General features: G+C 36.7%; 1 protein-coding gene and 1 long non-coding RNA gene across 4 annotated transcripts in view; one reads left to right on the top strand and one right to left on the bottom strand.

Annotated features, from left to right (window-relative positions):
• Nucleotides 1-1,749: 1,749 nt before the first annotated feature.
• LOC109105305 (glutamate receptor ionotropic, NMDA 2D-like) overlaps nucleotides 1,750-22,832 on the top strand; it is a 74,944-nt gene continuing 53,861 nt past the window's right edge. The window contains exons 1-2 of one of the 3 annotated variants that reach the window (XM_042772135.1): nucleotides 1,750-2,521; nucleotides 19,550-19,687. In XM_042772135.1, the coding sequence (XP_042628069.1) occupies nucleotides 19,682-19,687 (6 nt within the window). In that variant the 5' untranslated portion in view covers nucleotides 1,750-2,521; nucleotides 19,550-19,681. Of the gene's footprint in view, nucleotides 2,522-2,585; nucleotides 3,122-19,549; nucleotides 19,688-22,832 lie in introns of those variants that run through there. The other 2 variants (XM_042772134.1, XM_042772136.1) reach the window with 2 other exon arrangements.
• LOC122147960 lies at nucleotides 3,293-4,853 on the bottom strand. The gene is made up of 3 exons (XR_006161941.1): nucleotides 4,653-4,853; nucleotides 4,006-4,084; nucleotides 3,293-3,888 (listed from the first exon to the last, which is right to left on the bottom strand). It is a non-coding gene; the product is annotated as an uncharacterized LOC122147960 (long non-coding RNA).

Genomic DNA, 22,832 nt, shown 5'->3' with positions numbered 1-22,832 from the left:
CCCAGTCAGAAACAGGGTTCAGTTTCACTGGAAGGAAAAAAAAATTTAAGAGGAAGAAAATTTATTCAAGAAATTAAATGTAGCGGATTTGAATGGAGATGTTCTGCGAGGGCACCGTAAAGGATTAGCCCTATTCTTCTCAGAAGGTCGGTGACAGCTATTGCGCAAAAGTACTTGGTTATTTTCTATTACAGCTCGGACCGAGAAAAAATTCAATCGCCGTCGAGGTCTCCCAGTGCGAAAAGAAAGTCTGTGTGGCACTACTGAATAGGGCTCTCACTCTCTCCATCTTCCCTCAGGCAGTCTCTCTCTTTAGTTCTCCTGTTAGCTTCTTCTGCACTTCTCCCTCGTGTCTGCTTGTTTTATCCGACACTAATGCCAGATGCCATGTCATAGTCCGTATTATTATCCCAAGGCCTGTATGAACTTTCAATATGATTCCTATAAGGCCCTGCTTGTGCCTTTGAGACTGCTGCTTGATTCCTCCATTCTACTATTTACGTGATTAAATGGGATTTTTCTTTATCAACTCTAATCAATCTTGAGGAGTAGACGAAGAGAGAATGAAAGAAACACCAACAGAGAGAGAAAAAGAGGAATCGAGAGCGAGGGCAGGAGGGAGCGTAGCCTTTGCATTCCCCAATCTGATTTGATGGGATTTACTTGTGACTATCAATGTTTACTCATCTGTTGTGCTCTGAGCTATAACTCAAACAACAGGACACATATTCAAAGAGAGAGAGTGAGAGAGAGGGTGCAAAGGGTGTGAACATAAATTCCACTGAATGAAACTTGTTAACATGCCCTCACTTCAAAATCACACTCATTCGTTTTGACAGTTTGTGTGGCAAACCGTTCAACTGACATCTGTCGCTGGCCAATGAGAATCAGACAGATGAATGATATGTGGGTATGTGCAACCTGACAACTAGAACACTGGTTCCCTTGATCTCTTGATCTCTGAATCTGTATTGTATAAAGTGCTATACAAATAAAACTGACTTGACTTTTATTTTTTGTTTTATTTTTTATTTTAAACTGCATATTCAAAAAAAATATCTGTTTCATCGCAACAAAAACTGAAAATTCTTTCATCAATTGTACTGCTTCTGTGAAACATAAAAATGTATATTTTGAGAAATGTCTATTGTCTATACAGTGGAACTAAAAAATGTTCAGTTTCCAACATTTTTCAGAGTATCTTCTATTCCACAGAAGAAAGTCAAACAGGTTTGCAATAACATGACACTTTCATATTATTGCAAATCCACATGACTTTCTTTTTTAATTATCACAGTATTTCCATTTTTGATTTCGGGTACTGTATTAAATGAAGGCATGTCTGCTGCCCATAAACTAATATTATACTGCATAATATGACACTAATGTTTGTCTATACGCCACCTTAAAATTTGTATTCAGAATTTTGAAAAGACTAAAAATTAATAAAATTCCTTTAAAATAAAGTATTTAAAAATAAAATGAATTATAAATAATTTGTACACTTAAATGTTTAGATGAATATTGGAAAACAGTATTTAAATTGTTAATGTATTATTAAGTTGTAACCTAGTGCTCATTTATCCTATAACAACACTTGCCTCTGTTCTATTAAGGGCCTGATAAAACGAATAAGTACTGTATAAAATAGATCTGAATGAACTTGCATCGTATTACATTGAAGCATTGAAGGACTAAGTGTTTTGACTGTTATATCTGATACATACGCCTGCATGAACATGTTGCTGGAAGGAGATAAGGATCAGTAGTTTATGCTTAGTTTAAAACAGTTTCCAAACCTTTTCCTGGAGGGCCCCCAACAGTACTCAATTTGGATGTCTCCCAAATCAAACACACCTGATTAAACTCGTCAGCTCATTAGTAGAGTACCCCATGACTTTAAATGGGTATGAGGGAGACATCCAACATGTGTAGTGTTGGGCCTCCAGGAACAGGGCTGAAAATGACTGCGCTTTAATGGCTGAATGGTATTTCATCAATAGCGCTGCGTCACGCTGGGATTCAGTAAGGAGTGACCTTCTGCAAAAAAACACTGACCATTTATCATCTGAGCTCACTAAATGAAACACACAGTGTCAGTATTAATCATGGGCCATTGAGTTATTGGTTTATTAATCGATTGACCAGTCACCACATCTATAGGACCACACAGCAGAATAAACACTTAAACATAAAAAATATATATTTTTTAAGCACATATATTTTTTTAAAAGAAATACAATAAAAGCACTTAAATAAACAAAGTGAATAATTATAAGCATCGGTTAAGACGTTGATTCTCCATTGATAGCGTACTGCAGCTCAAGCTACTCTCTCCATCCACCGATCATTCTCCCGGAGTATGCAAGGCTAACTCCAAAACGCGCGCGCGCGCACGCACACGGTCGGTGCGCATTTCCCCCAAGTCTTTGCTGTATGGATACACGCGTGTCTAGAGTCACGGACGGACAGCGTGACGGACGCACACCTCTCCGTTTTGCTCGGAGAAGCAGAAGTGGCGGTACGGCACCATTGATTCGCAGTACGGGATGATGGGAGGGGGAGAGAGACGCGGAAGGGGCTGCGGGGGGCATGCAACAGAGGACTGAGTGGCTCTAGTAAATATTTATTTTGCATGATGATACGCGTGAGCAAAAGGAGGAGGTGTGTGTGCGTGAGTGTGTGTGTGGGGAGGAAGAGGGCTGAGAGAGAGAGGAGAGGAAGAGACCTCGAGCCACCCAGTTATTAATATTATTCCACACCGCTAAGTTTAGCATTCAACACGTGTCGCTAGTGATGGAGAGAGCGCGCGAGCGAGAGAAGCGTCCGGCGCGCGCGCGCGCTAGAGAGAGGGAGGTTGAGGGTTGACGGTTGCTAGGTGACGAAGCGCATATACTGAATTTTAACAAAAGAGCGGAGAAAGAGGGAGAGAGAGAGAGAGGGGGGGAAGCGGGAGATAGGTGAAGAGAGAGAGACCTCGCGAAGATTGAATACATGTAGGATATATATTTCTAGGTGTATTTTGCTCGGAGAAGCCGCAAAAAGGATACATCGAGGGGAATTATGTGAAGAGAATGGAGGGACAAAAGGAGAGAGAGGGGACAGGCGCGTGAAAAACACAGTAAGTAACAGTTTAATGAATACTGCTGTGTTTCTGCACGGACTTGACTGCGTGGAGCGAGGAGACATGGCTCTGACAGTGCACCGCCGGCTCCGGGTGAGGGGACTTTGATGCGCTATATGTGGGAGAAGATGGATGGCACGAGATAGAGAGATGGATACGGCGGGCACAATTAGTGATTTTCATAAAATCAACAACTGTGAAGCGACTGAATATTGAAACACGTTTAAAATGCTGCTTCGGTGCGGCTAATGATCGCGTCGCTGTGTCGCGCTGTCAGGCTGCTCGTCAGTTGTGTATGTAAACTGCGGATTTATAAATTTTCCTGAGTACAGTTATCAGTGCCTCGTAGTGTATGTGTGTTTGATACCCCTGTTGTTTCAGTGCCATGCGAGCTTATTCAAATAGCATAGCGTGTTCATTTTCGAGTATTTTTTATTTTATTTTTTGTATTTATAAACATTTAAATGAGAAGAAGGAGACTTGCAATATCTCGATACACCAATTGCTGTCATTTCTCAAAGTCTGGCCATTTGGTTTTTAATAGTTGGGTAAGAAATCAGTGAGATTTATGAGCAGCGCTCATTATGTTAATTTCATAGGAGCCCATCATGGGCCCACAGTTTTCCTCCTGCGATATGAATCAAACCGTTGGCGTTTAGATGAAGTAAAATCATTTATGTGGGGCTTCTGCTTCATATTCCATAATAAGTTTTACTCCCTCTTGCGCCAAACTTATTAAAGCTGTTATGATGGAGCCTGGAGTCCTGCAGAGGGAATGTGAGGTCTTAATGTCCACCTAGACAGGCCTTAAATCAGTGCTGCCATACATCATACATTTTAGTATATTTATATGTGTTAGTACACTAATGGCATGTTGTGACCTTTCATCAGCTTCACGCTGTACTGATTTGCTGTCTTGAGACGATTTTCACATCTTGTGAGATAGATACACATCTGGTCCTGCAGGTAAAAAGAGAGAGGTGAGAAAAGATAATGACCTCCAAAAAAGCACATTTATTGAACAAGGCATATTGTGGATACTGGGCACACAAATCACCAAGGACTGCACACACACACACACTGCAGTACTGTAATGTGCACAGTAATGTTAACGTGTCAATATAGCTTCACTCCAGCGGTCGGTCTTACAGCTGCTTTCCAGGGTTTACTGTAGAGGGAGGGGGAGTGCACTTATGAAGAAGGAAGGAGAGTGAAAGAATGAAAGAGTATAAAATGAAAGCAGGTGAAAAACTAATGCACTGAAGAGGAGGACGTAGCAGAGGTGTGGATACAGATGAAGCTGGATGGGGAGGATGGGGAAAAGAGAAATACAGTACAAACAGAATGAGGGAGCAAGAAGAGGAAATGAAGGAGAGGAAGAAAGCGAAAAAAGAGGAATTGAATATCTGAGACTGAACATGGTTGGAGGACTCAGAGAGATGAGAGCAGCTTGAATCAACGTTTGCTTTACTCTTTTACTATTTCTATTTTTCCTCTTTGCGCATTGATTCTTTATCTTCTCCTTTACCTTTGCTCTCCGTCCTCTCTATCGTTCCCTCCCTTGGGCTTTCAGACTCTAGAGTATTGCTGGTTTTTTAACATCTCTTTTTTTTTGCTGAATCCCTCTCTTCAGCATTTCTGTATCAGTCTCTTGATCTGATTATTTCCCTCACTCTTATTTTTGTTCGCATAGCTGTGTTGATGAGTCCAGCGTGCCCAAAACTGCATCCAACTCCGCTCTCAGTATCCCCCTTTCACTTAAATGTGACTAATTAAGGTAAAGCTCGTTAACACAGAACATCAATTAGTCTTTAACGAGATCATAGGCTGGTGTTTGAAAGAGATTACATTGCTCCTTTCTCCCTCTGCTCCCCAGCGGTTAGACTGGCTCACAATTGATAAAGGCCACGCTAATTTACATTAGACCTCAGACGCAGTTTGGGTGCTCGGGGTCAGATGGAGAAACTGGAAGCACATGGGAACCCACAGGCGCTCAGACATTCTGACCCACATACAGGAGCCCACCCTGTCTCACATAGAGCTGCTGCTACTTTACAGGCCAATCACACAGGATGCGTTTTTGTGTTTAAGAATGGGACACTGAGCAGTAGAATGAAAAAAAAAAAAAAAAAACACTAAGTCTGGAGACAAGCTTTTTAAAAGTTACACTTCTTTTAACTTGTGGAAGCCCATTTCTGCCACATAAGAAAACAATTCTGCTTTGGTTAATCATAATTATGAGATTAAAAGTGTGAATTTATGACATTCTATGCCATAATTATGAAAAAAAACGAAAGAAATTGACTGTGTTATTGAGATAGGAAATCCAAATTTTGACTTACTATCATAATTCTGAGATAAAAAGTCAAAACTGTGGCATACAAATTTATAATTATGAGATTAAAAAGTTTAAATCATGACATACTGTCATAATTATGAGAAAAAATACAAAATTGTGACACATTTGAAATGTATTTATTTAAAGTCATAATTTCTCTAATTACAGACTAAATTATGACAAAAGTCTAAACTGACATAAAATGTTGAACTGATTGCATACCAAATTGTAAGTATGAGATAGTCAAAATTTATATTAGCTAAAATTATAAAGAAAAATTCTTCAGTTGTCAACTGTCAAAAGTCAGTTGACAATTTTACATATTTACATTTCATTTCATGACTTTTTTTACATCATAAGTTTGAATTAGTATTTCAAAATTCTTTGTTTTAAAACTTTTTATGTCTTAATTAAGATTTACCAAAGCATGATTTTCTTTATGTTGCTGAAATGGGCTTCCATGTTAACTTGAACACCATGTTTCTAGAGCCCGACTGATTTATCATTTTGCCGATTTTATCGGCTGATATGAGACTGTGTGGGAAGACGACACGAATGGGAAGTTTTTCCAAACTTTTGACTGGTACTGTACTATAATATACACATAAAGAATATTGGCCGATATATCGATATCAGACTTTTTTACTCCCTAATACTGGTATCGCCGATATTAGTTTCTAGAAATGTGTTTTGTGTGAACATCACCTTATTGTTACACAGCTGAGGTTGAGTGGTAGTAAAGGAGCAATGGAAAGAGGAGGAGGAGGGGAAAAATGAAGAGGGTGTTTCTGTTCCATTGTGGCAATGTAGAAGTTCTAAAAACAGAAACGTAAGTGTTTTTTTTTAAATGAAGTCGGAAATGTTAGCATATTAAGAGGAAATGGTAACAAAGAAAGTGTAGCACTCACTGGCATCCTGTTCTAATCAGCCATGAGTTTCCACAGGAAGCCGAGTCCTCCTTTTCAGTCATCTCCACGGTTACTGTAACCACGGATATTTTAGTCTAACTACAACCGCGGTCCTGTACAGTTACCACGGAAATCCCTGCAAGACTTCCCCTGCTTCCATATACAATTCACCTGACAGATTAACGTGAGCTTGCTGGCACTCTGCAGGCTCGCAGCGTCTCTTATTCATTCGTCTCCGATATCCAATCAAAGACCAGTCCATAAAATGCTATTGACTGATGTAAACTAACAATGGCTGAAGATCAAGCCAGTGAGGCCGTGTTTTCCCCTGGGGAGGTCTCTAGTGATAAGACAGGCTTTGTGATGCTGTTTCTGTGAAGTGCAGAGGTGTGTACAGCAACTGTTGGATGAAAAAAGTTGAGAGGGGCAGTGAAATGACATGGATAATGGTGGATCAGAGTGAGGAGAAATTGATTTTAGGCTGTATGTATTCAAGGTGCTGATTGATCATACTGACAGATTTCTGTCCAGTATGTTAATAGACAAAAAGAAGTAAAAGAAAGAGCATGCTTTTACCTCGACACAGGTCTAGTATAGATATAGCTGGATTACTTTTGTTTAGATCAAAGCAAGAACAGAAATAGTTTCACAGATGTTTTTGATATGGAGTACATACATACTGGTGCAGTTTTTTTTTCTCAGTATTCCTAATAGAGTGTACAGACCACTTTTTCAACAGAAGTATTTTTCGCTTAGGGATTTTTAAAAGTTTTCATTAAAGAGTTATAAGCCATGAACCAAACCAGCCAGGTGATTCATAGAATTACAAACTTTGATTTGAAGCAAAAAAAAAAAAAAAGTATTTGAAAATTGGACAAAAAGACAAAGGTACAATTCTTCAGTGAATGAATATGTAGCAAAGTGAAAATTGAATTAAAAACTATTGATTTAAAGTTGTTGATTATATATTTGGAAGCAATATATTTGGTTTATTGCAAAAATGAGCTTATGGAAATATTTAAGTTTGAGAGTGTAGGGAGACTGACTTTGCTATACAGTATCATTCACAGGTGGCAGGCTCTAAAGTGATCTTGTTGCACGGTTTTCTTGTCATGATTCTCTGATTGGTGGAGATGTGAATCAAGAATAATTTAGTGTTTCACCAGGAATTCCAGGGTTAAACACGATTATTTAAAATATATGTTGAAATAATATGCACTGACTGCTTCAACAAAAGCATATACCATAAATTAAGAACCTCATAGCTCTCTTAAAATCTGGTGGTATATGATCCTCAGTCGTTTAGTGTATATGATGGTCAGTTTTTTCCTCTGTGACTATTACAAAGTCGATAAGTGTATGATGCCCAGTTAAAAAAAAAAAAAAAATCTGTTCTGATTTTAAAAGTCATTAATGTACTCCAGCCTTTATGGATAAAATGAATGGGATTTTTTTTAAACCTGGCTATTGCACTCTGTTCTAAGTGTCTGTCTGTGTGAGTGTCTTTGTACTTGCAAAGGCTCTCCAGTAATAGTTTATGAGATAGCGATCCAATGTGCTGTAACATAAACAATTGTAACCTGAATGTCCAATCATTGTCCAATAATTTATGAGCCTGTAAGCTACATTGTGTCAGTCATCTGGATGTTTTTGTCTGCACTGTCTTGATGTTTGTGAGATGTTTTTTTAAGAGAGAGAGAGATCATTTTATCATTAATTCATAGTTACTTTCAATGTAATGCTAGAATAAAACTGGTAACAAATTACATTTCCACATTTTGTTACAATGAAATAAATTTGCAGAGTATATAGCTTGTTTACTTGTTTTTAAGATGATGTGATGAATTAAATGTTGATTCAAATTCTTCTGGTTTTAATATGACATCAAGATAACATTATCTAGCTAGCTGATGTGAGGTTTTGTTGACTTTTTATGGTTTTAGAAGCATCAGTTAGAACAGGTTTAATATAAACAAATCACTACATAAAATATTTTTTTTTGTGTGTTAGCTGTCCAGAGTTATACATACAGTACATACATAGCATATATACATTGCTGTATAATTTCCATATATTACTGCAAATTATGTAACAAAAATTATAATTTTTTTTTATTGTCTGTTAATAATAATAATAACAACAACAATAATAAAAACAACTAAACATCAAAAGGATTGTTCACCAAAAAAAGAAAACTTAACGTATATTCCACAGAAGTGACATGAGTACTTTATTTTTTTTTGGGTGGGGGGAACCCTGCAAAATATATTTTATTTCTACCCTGATTTGAGTTGTAATCCTCATATTTTTATTGTATTCCTCATTTTTATTGTTTTCAAAATCTGATAAATGTAGTTATGAAGTACAGATATTCATGTTGTATAGATTGTTTGTTCAAAGTACTTCATCTTCAGTCCAGTTGTGTGTGTGTGTGAGAGAGAGAGAGAGAGAGAGAGAGAGATAATGAGAGATGGGGAAAGAGAGGAAGATTGTAAGTGTAATCAAGCATGTGATGCACAGGTGTGCATGTTGGTGCATCAGTAATATTGCTGTAGAAATATATAAGCAGTTCTGTTACATCCAAGTGTGTACAGTATCTGTGCATCTCCAACAGATTTTAACAACTGTTTGCCATGTAGTTTCCATCTCATGAATTATTAATATCTGAAATATGGTATGGGGCTTTAGTGTCCAGGATTTCCATTTTTTTTTTAGTTATATTTACTTATCCTGTTTATTTTTTATACGTGTGTGTTTAGGAATGCTTACTGTGTTTAGTTTTTTAAATATCTATAGATACACTGTCTTGATGATTGAAGAGAGGAAGGATGTACTTGTGTTATTACTGCCATAATTTGCTGGTTAACTCAAAGGATGGTGTGCTGAGCACAAGAGAAAATGACTCATTGGGCAACAACTGTCATCTGTTTCAAAGAAATAGGACAACGCAAGGCTGCATTTATGAAATGATGCATTGATTTAAACTGTGCTACTCTGACACTGAGCATTTATTTGCTTAGTTGCCTAAGTGAAATTTTCCCAACAACTTTCATTAAAAGTACAGGAATTATGAACTCCTTCCTTCGCTTTGTCAGACACCTCTCTCTCTCTTTTATCAACTCTTTCTTCTTACCGCACATGTTAATTAGGAGCAACTGCACAAAAGGTACCTAGAGAGATTACCTTAAGTCTAATATACATACTAATAGCATAGTATTTTGCATGCTGAATAAGCCCATCCGAAGGGCTCAATGTGCAATCTTCAGTCAACATTAAGGCGATGGGTGTGGCCTCGCTCGGGTTTCTGACCAGTCAGGATTAAACAGTGAAGTGAATTTATGATAAATACTGTATGCTTTCAGATGCTGGATTTAAAGAGAAAGCACACCTAAAAACAAGAAGTCTGTCATCATTTACTCATCATTTATTGTTCGAAATTCATAAGACTTTTGGTAATTTTTGAAACCCAAATGAAGGCTTTTTGAATGAAACCATGCAAGCTTCAAGGTGTAAAAGAAATCATTATGAATCAAGCGGTTTAATCTGAGTATCTGAAGAGGATCACTTTACGTGATATTTAATGTATTTATATAAACATTGATCATGACACCTACAAAGCCTTTTGTAAAATAGTTTTGGCTGATGCAATATGACCCTGGGGTTTGTGGCTACACCTCAAAGGAGAATGTAGTAAGACCTGCTTTGACATTCAGAATTTCATTTCTAAATGACAAGGTTGCTCACAAAATGTACAAAATTGCTGGCCCATTGCTGACTTTTTAGAAAACAGAAATGGATGTGCGGTCAGGAAATTCAAGTCAGATATGAAAGGAAGAAAAGAGAGCAGAAAAGGTTAGGCATGAAGTTGAATCTTTAAATTTAAAGTTTTTTTTATTTTTAACAATATTACATTTCAAATGTTCCTTTTATTCAAAAATAGTTTTTTCTTACTCCTATTTGTTGTTGCATGTCACATTTTTAATATGTTGTAGTGTTTTTCATCAGTATTCTGTTTGGAATACTTAAATATACTAAAGTATACTTTAAAGATTTAAAAAACACTAAAACTGTACATACAATGCAATTAAGGGTAGAGCACATCAATTATGGTAAATGGAAGCTCAAAGGTGATTTCTAAAAGAACCAATGAGGTTTGTTCTTATGTTACAAAAAAGTATGGTAGAGCTTCCTTGTTTACCATAGTTGCAATGATTTTTAATACTTACCAGTTCCTATGTCTCCCTGTTCTTTCATTAATTATGTTTCGCAACATAATGTGACATGCAAGCAAACAGACATTACCACGACAGCACAGATGACATAAAGCCACATGGCGGGAGTCACCTGTAAAACAATCTTTTTTGTCATGTTAACAGCAATTCCCACTGACCTTTAATAATGACCATGTCAAGCAAAGAGTCACGGCTTGTTCAGCGGAGGGCAGATGAGGCCAATAACGCACCATTTCCGATTACATTTACATTTATTTTCTTGGCAAACGCTCTCCTACGGAAGCAATTTGCAAGACACTGTGTGCTTTGCATCGGTGCTAACGGCAGCGTGTTTGTGGGTTGTCTGACTATGCAGCGGAGTGCTGGGGTGCACATGAGTGTAAGTGTCATTACACATATGCTATGTGAGCACATGCACTCTCTATCACTGATTTTATGGTTTGTGTGTGTGTGTGTGTGTGTGTGTGTGTGTGTGTGTGTGTGTGTGTGTGTGTGTGTGTGTGTGTGTGTGTGTGTGTGTTTGGTCGCCCTGTGCATCTGTGCCTGAAATTGCACGTTAGTGGGTAAAGCCAAGTGTCCACTTGCAAGTGTATGTCTGTGTATGTGTGTTAAGGCGGGCGCAGGAGGAAGCTGACAGCTGGGAGAGTGTATCAGTGTCCATGAAGATTGTGTTGATGTGCACAGTGTGTATCCGGCTTATTTTCTGGCACCCAGTGTGTGTGAGGACAGGCCAGATGTGGTGTGAAAGCATGTGTGTGTGACTGATTGAGAGAGTGTATTTTGATGTGTGTCCTTGTTTCCAGTCCAAGTTGTCAATGTGGATATGTAGAAGAAACTTCGCAAAGGAATTGTTCTGTTTTAAGAGTACAGGTTTGTTCCTGAGCGCCTCTGTTTGTGGATCAGTTCACATTGAAAAAAGTGAAATGGCATTGTTGTCATTTAGTGCATTTTTATATTGGTCTAATTGAAAATTGTGGTTTCTGGTTTAAATCTGTTTTATTCAGTTTGTCTAAGAACAAATAACACTGCATACAGAGAAAATGAAAAGAAGCAAGTTTGTTTAAATAGTATTTTCGCTTGACACCTGCAGAATGTTGATGTATACTGGCTAGTTTTACTGATGGCAAAAATTCTTGTCGGTTTTATTTTTAATTATTTATTTTTTGATGTGTCGCTATGTGTTTTAGTACATAACAGAAAATATGTTGCATATTTTAAAAAGACATCAGAATAAACATTAAGCTCTTTATTGTAGTAATCAAAATCAATTAAACATTGTTTAATCAAATAACAATATGTTTAATATTATCTACTGTAATTTAGCCTTTGTTTATGTTAAAATTAAGTTGTAAAAAGCCAAACAGTTACTACATTGACTTGCATTGACTCCAATTCATCAATTATGACTTTTTTATGACAAGAGTTTTCTCTCCTGTAGGGCCCTATGATTTATGCAATACGGAATCACTTAATTCAGTCATAAAATGGAATTTAATGTATACCATGTAATGTCATGGAATTTGCCAAATTTTGAATGAATAAATCAAAAGTAGGTCAGTAAACTTAAATCAAAACACAATATGGACTAGTGTCTGTGAATATTAAGCTGCAAAACACTATTTAAATATGAATCCTACATGTTCTGTATGAATGAATGGCACAGTTTCTTTTACATGCATATTGAAGCGTGCATGATGCTCACTGTGTTTTCAGCCTCTGCCGCCTTACCAGCACATGAACACATATGTACACATACAGGTGCATCTCAATTAATTAGAATGTCATGGAAAAGTTCATTTATTTCAGTAATTCAACTCAAATTGTGAAACTTGTGTATTAAATAAATTCAGTGCACACAGACTGAAGTAGTTTCAGTCTTTGGTTCTTTTAATTGTGATGATTTTGGCTCACATTTAACAAAAACCCACCAATTCATCTCAACAAATTAGAATACTTCATAAGACCAATAAAAGAAAACATTTTTAGTGAATTGTTGGCATTCTACAAACTATTGTAATTTACTGTACATGTACTCAATACTTGGTAGGGGCTACTTTTGCTTTAATTACTACCTTAATTCGGCGTGGCATGAAGGTGATCGGTTTGTGGCACTGCTGAGGTGGTATGGATGCCCAGGTTTCTTTGACAGTGGCCTTGAGCTCATCTGCATTTTTTGTGTCTTTTGTTTCTCATTTTCCTCTTGACAATACCCCATAGATTTTGCTGGCCAGTCAAGCACACCAACACCATGGTCATTTAACCAACTTTTGGTGCTTTTGGCAGTGTGGGTAGGTGCCAAATCGCTTGAAATCAGCATCTTCTAAAAGCGGTCAGCAGAAGGAAGCATGAAGTGCTCCAAAATTTCTTGATAAACGGGTGCTGTGAAAAAAACACAATGGACCAACACCAGCAGATGACATGGCACCCCAAATCATCACAGACTGTGGAAACTTAACACTGGACTTCAAGCAACATGGGCTATGAGCTTTCCACCCTTCCTCCAGACTCTAGGACCTTGGTTTCCAAATGAAATACAAAACTTGCTCTCATCTGAAAAGAGGACTTTGGACCACTGGGCAACAGTCCAGTTCTTCTTCTCCTTAGTCCAGATAAGATGCCTCTGACGCTGTCTGTGGTTCAGGAGTGGCTTAACAAGAGGAATATGACAACTGTAGCCAAATTCCTTGACACATCTATGTTCAATTCAATTCAAGTTTATTTGTATAGCGCTTTTTACGATACAGATCATTGCAAAGCAACTTTACAGAAAATTAAGTTTCTACAATATTTAGTAGTAGCTTATCAGTGGTGACTGTCAGTTTATGTGTATACGGCAGAAATGTTCAGAAAAATCAATAAAAGACGTCTTCAAACAGACGATTAACACTATTAACAGCAATTATGCAATCAAACTTAGAGCAAAATGTGGTAGTTCTGTATGTTGTCTCTGGGGTTATCCATCATCTGAGGTCCTCTGAGGGGTTGGCATCATCTCTTCTCAGGTGTTCTGGCATCCAACTGGAGCTTGTGTAAATCAAACAAATAGAGACATAATTAGCGTAGCTGCTGTTCCAGCCAAGTAAAATTAATTAGTTTAACCCAAGTTAAAGAATAATAATGCGCATTTGATCAGATATAACTGCAGTCCAAAATTATGAGATGCATTATTTGAATGCTTGGCCAAAGAGGTGTGTTTTTAATCTTGATTTAAACTGAGGAATGTGTGGGGGCTCTTGATGCCTTGACCCCAGCCTCAGTCCATTCCTTGTGAAGTTCACTCAAATTCTTGAATCAATTTTGCTTGACAATACTTATAAGGCTGCTGTTCTCTCTGTTGGTTTTGCATCTTTTTTTCCACACTTTTTCCTTCCACTCAACTTTCTGTTAACATGCTTGGATACAGCACTCTGTGAACAGCCAACTTCTTTTGCAATGAATGTTTATGGCTTACCCTCCTTGTGAAGGGTGTCAATGATTGTCTTCTGGACAACTGTCAGATCAGCAATCTTCCCCATGATTGTGTATCTTTGTGAACCAAACTGAGAGACCATTTGAAGGCTCAGGAAACTTTGCAGGTGTTTTGAGTTGATTAGCTGATTGGCATGTCACCATTTTCTAATTTGTTGAGATAGTGAATTGGTGGGTTTTTGTTAAATGTGAGCCAAAATCATCACAATTAAAAGAACCAAAGTCTTAAACTATTTCAGTCTGTGTGCACTGAATTTATTTAATACATGAGTTTCACAAATTGAGTTGAATTACTAAAATAAATGAAACTGAAACTGAGACAGAAATATATTACTGAATGTAATGATAGTACTACTGCTACTTATACAAATATTATTAAAACATTTTCAAGGAATATTTACTAGAAAAATTATTTACCAGAATTTATTAAATACAACATATTTCATAGGGCCTTAAAAATGTAATTTCTGTTAAACTTTTAATAAAGTGCTGTTAAATTATGTAAGTTTCATGCTTTCAATTAATAAGACATGCTTTTTGATTAATAAAATTTAATTTAACCATTAAAAGAGAGTGTAGAAAAATTTAAATTTGATTTTGACAAATTAGAGTTGGTCCAAAGTGTCTTTTTTTCAGTGCACACATTGTGTTATATGTGTGTTGAGTGTTATTATGCAGCTCTTGTCAGTGAAGCTCACTCCTCACGGCGGTGTGTGTCTGAGAGGTATGAGGAGGGATGCTGTAAGCGTGCTGCATTTCAGCTCTACCTCTCCTCCTCCTTCATCTCCTCTCATCAGCACCTCCCACTCATCCTGTGCCACTCCACTGGCTCCCGATCCATTCACTCCCCACCGCACTGAACTGATAGGAGCACTACATTCACTTTTGCTCATGTAGAACTGTAACCGCTTTTCATTTTTGGATGCTCATCAGATGCTTTATTAGGTTTTTTGAAAGGCTTCATTCTCAATTTGCCAAAAATGTAAAACAATACACTTGTTTGGGCTGCCCTCTGAAGAAAACCCACATAGCGTGACGTGACGATCATTCCTCCATCACACTTTAGCTGCGTCATACTGTAGATGACACCACTGAGTCAATGACATATATGAGTGTCCAAGATCAGAATGAATAATCTTTTAAAAATTTATTTGACATGTTTGCATGTGCCAAAGTAGTCTTTATATTCATGTTGGTATTATATGGTTGTGAAAAAACGTTTATAGCATTTTCAATAATAAAAAAAAAAACATCAAAAACATAAATAACATTATAAAATTTAAAAAAACATTTTTATACAAAGTGTTATACACTTTTTTATACAAAGTGTTATACACTGTAAATACATTTTTAAGTTTTATGTATATATATATATATATATAAAATGAATCATTCTTTCATAAATGTTAATTTTTATGGTGAGTCCCACCAATGACATTTTAAAACTTGAACTTGCCTTGCCATAAAAAGGTAAAATCATTTTAAAATACTTATTGACCTTGACATACAATAGTGAGGGTCTTCAGGGGTCCATAAATTTCCTGTTTTTTTATTTAATTTTTTTTTTAATGTAAATTCTGCATGTTTTTTGCACCACATGTTGCTTGATCACACTAATATGAAGGGAACGTTTTGTTTAAATACTACTAAGCACTGAAGAGGTTTTCATTTGCTTTGTTTTTTCAAGTCTTTTCACAAATGAATAGCATTTTATACTGTTTGAGTCAATTTATAGATCCAGACGAGAGAAAAAAAAAAAAAATATTGCTTTGTTGACCCGACTGTTGTGTTATCATTGCGTCTAAATCTGTGTGTTTTTGCTGGATAACTGTAGAGCTCAGTGAGCAGGTCACTCTCTCTGATGGATTGCATCTCTTGGCTTGCTTATTTCCCCTGCTCTCAGGAAGTCAGGTCTCTTTCTCCAGGGCTATTTCCACTTTAAATCTCAGTCATATTCAAATAGTAGAATGGCACAACACAGGGCAACTGGGTTTTTTATTAAACCCCCAACCAAGTTGATGAGGTTTTTCAGGTTTTTCAAAATGAGACTGTGTGATTAATCTAGGCAACCAATGAATAACTAATGCTCATGGTGGGCAGTCAATTATCTATGGACAGAGGCAGGAGGAGGCCATTCCTGGTCATTTATAATTAAATTTTAGTTAAGAGTCAGTTTGAGCACTCTGTATCTTTGGAGGAGCTTTGATTCAACAGCTGAAGCTTGACCTACACACATCATTTACCACTGTTGTTCAGTGCTAACATTTTTTTAAAGCTGCAATAAATTAGCTCCTCTAGTTAAATCCAACTCTACAATAAAAAAGGAAATGCTGAGGCCCACACTGGTTAAAGAAATCCATAACCAGCCTTGAGGTGCTCTGATGCTTTGTGCATTATACAGACGCTCAGATCTTCTGAGGACTGGTGGTGTTATCGAGGGTGAAGGCAGAACATAGGGCAGACGCTGCCCAGAGGTTCATAGATTTTGGGTGGTTTATGATCCAAATTGACTCATGGCATTTCCCCCGGTGTGTCCTTAGCATGGCTCTAATCCTTAAAACACTCCATTGTGCTTGACAGAAAGGCAGGATTCAGGGTCTCAGTGGGGCCTGGAAGCTTAAGGGATGTGCTGGTTGAGCCAACCCCAGGCAGAGCAACATGTAGAGACCGCCACGGAGGTTCATGGTGCTGAACTCCTACTTAAGGGTCCTCGGAGCCAGCTGCTGGCTGGTAGCAGTTTCCAGGAGCCCATTTATCAATGCACAGCCTCTGAATAGCAGCCAGATATTCAGCTCTTTGGAAAAACCTGACTCTTACTATATTTTTGCAAAACGTACCAATACATACTGTACAACTCACTGCAGTTTCCAGCTGAAATGACAGCTAGTGGCAGTAAAAGTCCAACAACTTATATTTATTTTTCATAGCAATTATAATTGAAAGGACAGATTAACAATTAATAAAGACTTATTTTCATGCAGTTCCTTGCACAATACTGTGTTATGATCTCAAAACACTTACCATAGTGCATGATTTTTAAACTAATAAATTTTGACATTTGATTTGTCATACAACTAGCTCGTTGTGTATGGCTTTTCTGACATAGTAAACTTGCTTAATAGCTCACCTGGTATAGCTTGTGCTCCGGTACGAATCACATGAGTTCAAAGACTTCTAAAAGCAAGTTAAAATGGCATGGTTGCTACAGCAACTCACTTTTGCTTTTGTTAACACTGTCCATTAGGTTTAGTTTATGGTTCAGTGTAGGTGGTATGTTATTTTTTAACACAATAAAGCATTAACATTTTTGGACTCACCGTACATTTCATTTCCGAACTGCCATGATAAGTACAACAACCTAATTAAAAATCATTGTCAGATTAATTTTCATCTGTTTCGGAATTAACTGAACATTTTAGCCACTCACTGGACATTTCACTTTAGAATTCTGATACAAAATGTGCAAGAAGCAACTTAATATAATTTTGAAGAAGTGTCTCTGCAGGCATGTTTTTCCAATGAGCCTGGGTTGGAAATATTAAAAAAGGAGAAAAATGTTTCATACAGTAGTTGGTGAATATACATGGCACAGTGTTGTAAGAAATCAAGTTTAAGGGAGTCCTATGATTTCAGATGGAAAAAAAAAACGAGGAGAATTAAGGACCACTGTTCTTTTGTAAATGCAGTGAATGAATTGCAGGGGATCGATTTTATTAGAATGTCTTGTTAAATTGTTTGTTATTTATGGACAGGAAACTTGTTTTCTCAGCATGGATAAATTGGGTGAATTAATGTCTTAGGCTTAGCTTGTTACAGTATGTTAAATGAGGCCATGGGGGTTGTTTTTGGTGAATGGAAGTTATTAGGGTGGTGATTTGTGAATGGGAGGATTCATAGGTGTTTCTTTGTTTTGTGAACGGGGACAGAAGAGCATGCATAACTGCAGCATTACCGCAGAAATATGCACATTTGAGGCAGAGGCACTTTGTGATCGGCTGGCACACTATACTGTAAAAAATTTTATGTGCTATCTACTAAAAAAATATGGTTACAATATTACACTTAATATTTTTGAGTAGTTTTTAAAGCTTGATTTCTTTAATGAAATTTACCTGAATAAATCATGTAAAGTCTGCTAAGTTGATTCTCAAAAGTCTGTGATTTTCAGTAAGGCCTGTTTGTATTTGATTATAACCAAACTACAAAACTACTTTGTATGGCCTTCCAAAAGAGGACACAACTATAAATCAGTGGTTAAGTTTTATTTACAACACTGTTCCAGACAGTGTTGTACATTCCAAATATTTGAGTGTGTGCAGCGCATTTTACAGAGGAAAGTTTGCTAAACCTGGTAAGGCACGTAACTTTTCCGCCACACACTTGAGGTATTCGGCCAATCACAACACTGGATAGCTGGCCGTGCTTTTCAGAACAATGAGCTTTGTAAAAATAATGTACGGTATGTCTAAAATAATGTGTTTTTTAAACTTAAACCGTGTAAACACATTGCATTACACAAAATAAACAAAATAATGTTTTTTTTAGAAACGTCATATGACCCCTTTAATTTTATCAGCTTAATTAGTTCCTCAATTCAAGCATCAAAATTGCTTAAAGGGGTCATAGGATGGAAAATTCAATTCACAAGAATGTCTAATATTAAGCGATTGAGGTGTTTTGTTGTTGGGTGTAATAATGAACATAGCAGTCGTCATTTACTCCCGACCTCTGAGCCGCTGAAGAAGATTAATGTTAATTTCGTTTTCAAGGGGATTCGCCGATCCTGATCTGCCTAAACGCGTCTATATTTGCGCAAATCATTCGTGATCAAGCTTCATCTACAGAAGTGAGTAGAAGGTTTTTTATGAATCTTTACAAATCTTTGCAAATGTGCTAGTAAGCAAGTTTTGCGGCTAAAGTAAACAGTACTGCTCGTAATCCCACAGAAGAGAGGAGCGGTGTCAGCAGAGCTCATTAGCATTTAAAGCAACATGGACTAGATTTAAAAACAGAGCTCATTTTGATTTTTAAGTATGTTATAGACTTTTCAATAAGACCCTAAAGAATCATATCAACTTGGGCATCTGATGACCCCTTTAAGTTTCCTTTAAAAAATGAGGAAAACATATCACTTGGTTTTATTAGTGAAACACTATTTTTAATTATCATCTTAATTTTTTTAATGGAAATTGCAAGACCCATAATTCATTTTTCAGAGTGAACACAAGAACATTGTGCTTTTCAACCTCTAAACCAGTTCAGGGCCTCCAAACAGAAGGCAGAAGTAGAGTGGGAAAATGTAAGTGAGTGAGTAAATGTGAGAGAGAAAGTGAGCAAAAATGCTACATAGAGGGCTGTATGGAAAGGCCAGCTCACAGATTTCTCATTTCAGCTCTCAGGTTATCCAGAATGAATTGAGAAAAATGATTAAGACTGAGAGTTTTTTTTTCTGTAATGTTGTTCTTGTTTATTTGTTCAGATGTGGCTGCTGTTTCAAACATCTCTGCTTCCTGCCTTCATCAGTGAAATAAATTACGAGATAATGAGAAAGAGGCTGCCATCGAGGACCTGCTATTTCTGACAGTGAATGTTGTGGCGGTGTTGAGCCACAATGAAGGCAAGTGGATTGGTTATTATTTAAGACCAATATCAAAATACGGAAGATTTCTGTTTTTTAAGGGTCTAAAAGAAATGTCCGTTTGTCAGCTGGCTCTTAATTTTTCAGCTGTTTGTATTGCATTTATTTGAATTGAATTCTGTACAAATGTAAAAGCTATATCCATTTGTTAATGTACACACAAATGCTGTGTCCAAAAATGCATACTGAGCAGGTACTACATTTGATGAAGAACTTACTGTGCAAACATGAAAAAGTATGTTCTATATAATAGTGTAGAGTAGTATGTATGAATTCCAGACGTACTACATACTGTACGTGGCTTTGTCATGTGACCTATGACGCTGTTTATCTGTCATTCATGACTCCTGTCCTGTGACCTCATGGGATTGTAAAATGTCCATCAAGTACATAATTGGCAGAAATAATAGGTGTACTTACTTTTTCTTATTATTTTTATTTATTATGTACTTTTTATTTAGACACTACTATTTTGGTATATTGTGTTTTTTCCAAATTTTTTATGTTAATACTTGTTGTCACACCCCTGTGGACTGTTGATCGTGGTTTCTCCCTCTGTGTCCTTATTTGGTTGTTTCTTTTCTCATCATTAGTTAATCACCTTCATTGTTCTCACCTGTATGCCCCTCGTTATATGCCCTATATTAGTTCCTGTCTCTTGTGTTCTAGTTTGTTGGTTATTGTGAATGTTACCCTGTGCGTGTGTGCACGTGTGCGCCCTTACACTGTTTGGATTCACCTGTTGTGGAACATTTCTAATGAATTTTTATTCTTTGTCTTCGTCATCCTGCTTGTTGAAGTGTAGTACTTTTGTTCAAATTCTAAAGTGTTCTTCATAGAGAAGGCAATCCCATTATCCACTGGGATGAACTCAGTGAAATAAATTCAAGATGGCAGAGAAGCATGAGAAATATATACAAAATTGTTATTTTATATATTCAAATATTAAAACTGTAATTCAATACTAAAAAATAAAATAAATTACAATATTCTGTCTTTTATTTAAATTTTACTCATTATGTGTGCCATCTATATTAATCCATGTTAGGTATAGTTTGCACATAATGTGTTCAATGTGGACTTTTTATTTATCAATATCAGGATTTTAGAGTTAAAATTGTATTCTTTGTATTGTATTGTATTCTATTTTTTTTTATAAGTATTTTTATTTTTTAAATGTTTTCATTTAGCTTTACGTTTTTAATAAACTTTTTGCCTGTATTGGTTCATTTCAAATGGTCCTCTGGTGTGACAAATTAATTTATATGAGAATATTGCATCACTCGTCTCATGCCATCTGTATTGAAATCCATGAGTTACATCTTGCACACACCATATGTGAGAAATGCTTTGCAGGGGGCACAGAGGTGCCTACAGTATATAGGCAGCAAGGCAGCTCACTTTTGGAACAGAGCAAATCTACTTCTCTCAAACATATGCATTGTGCTGTGTTAGAAAGAAAGGTTTTTTTTATATATATATAAAGGTGGGAATAAAGCCAAATGAGAACTGCATTTAGTGTATTGCAAAAATGTGAGGTTTTGAAAGTGAAGCCCCAGGAGTGTACCTTCTCATAAACCTCTATCAGGGCCTAATGGTGCTATTTTTGAAAAAAAAAAAAAAAACTTCTGGGAGCACTTTTGCTATTTTATCATTTAGCTGACACTTTTATACAAAGGGTACACTTATTAAAGGGACCGTCCCCCTGGAGAAACCTGAGGTTAAGTGTCTTGCCCAAAGGTGCAATTATGATAATTCATGAATTGCTCCTTGTGGGATTCAAACCTACAACCTTCTATTTATCAGCCTACAATAGATCTGCAACTTTCTGGCTACTTAGTTTACCAACCAAGTTGCTGAGGATATAAATGCTTAAACAGCTTACCAATCGGTGGATAGTTCTGTACTAGGGGTTTAATGGTTCAGACAGCTCAGGCTTCGGTTCGGTTCACTGTTTTAGGGTCACGGTTCGGTGGGGTTCGGTTTGGTATGTACTATGTTCAGGGAAAAAAGGACTACGGTCAAATAAAAATAAACAAAATAACAAATAATCTAACTAAATGCAACAGCACAAATAAATACAATAGAGCAAAGATACAAATAAAATAGTGTTTTTCAGGTGCTTAACAGTAATTTTCAGTCACAGAAATTAAAAAATAAACATGTAAAATCACTGTATAAATAAAAAGGCCCATCCTTGTTGAAGTTACAAAAGCTATTCAGTCAAGAGAAGTGAGTGATTTCCTTGTCTTTTGTTGTTTAACATTAAAAACACAGACAGCAGGAATAGAGTGCTGTTCCTTTAAGACATAATTCACACATCCAATACACTGATACTGATACACATGTGTTGCCTTTCTCGACTGTTTATGTTCAATTAAGACATGGCCAACGATGTTTGCAAGGATACTCACAATGTTGACATTTTCTTGTGTTAGTTAGTCAGTTAAAACACAAGTCTTGAAAGACAAAACAATATTTGCATGCCACGCACTGTCTGGTGAGACTCTCCGTGTATGTATGCGCTATGGACAGCCCTGGATTAAGAATTCAGAGGTCTTGCCCAATCTCACAGTGTCTTGTCAGTTCACAGCTTTTCCATCACCATTAGCTTAAACACCTCTAGCTTAAACAGAATTTACACTGACAGATGACAGCCTATGATCACAACCTAACACCTCTAGCTTATACAGAATTTACATTGACAGGTTACAGCCTATGATCACAACCTGAAGGATATTATTATCAACACCTGTAGATATTCTCCATCATACAGAATTTACACCACATGATTGCAACAATGCTTTTCTGGACCAGCAGCAATCTTTGCAATAAGTACAAATAGTAATTATACTATCTATACTTTATGCTGGCAGATACTATTTACACCTCAGTATATTTGTACATTAATATAGTGCAATAATAACATAGGGCCTCATTAATGAACTTGTGTAAAAATAGTAAATAAATAGTAATTTGCACATAAAAACAGACCTTCTCGAAAACTCTCCTCTGGATTCACAAATGCTTCGTAAACATCAGATTTGATAGTTAAACGTGCATGTTAGTAAATAACAAACATACATAAATAAATAACACACCCAAAAATCAAAAACCTTCCATT

Source organism: Cyprinus carpio, chromosome A16 (genome assembly GCF_018340385.1).
Source record: "Cyprinus carpio isolate SPL01 chromosome A16, ASM1834038v1, whole genome shotgun sequence".
NCBI lineage: Eukaryota > Metazoa > Chordata > Actinopteri > Cypriniformes > Cyprinidae > Cyprinus > Cyprinus carpio.
The sequence above is the reverse complement of the archived record's forward strand: the minus strand, read 5'-3'. Positions and strand labels throughout refer to the sequence as shown.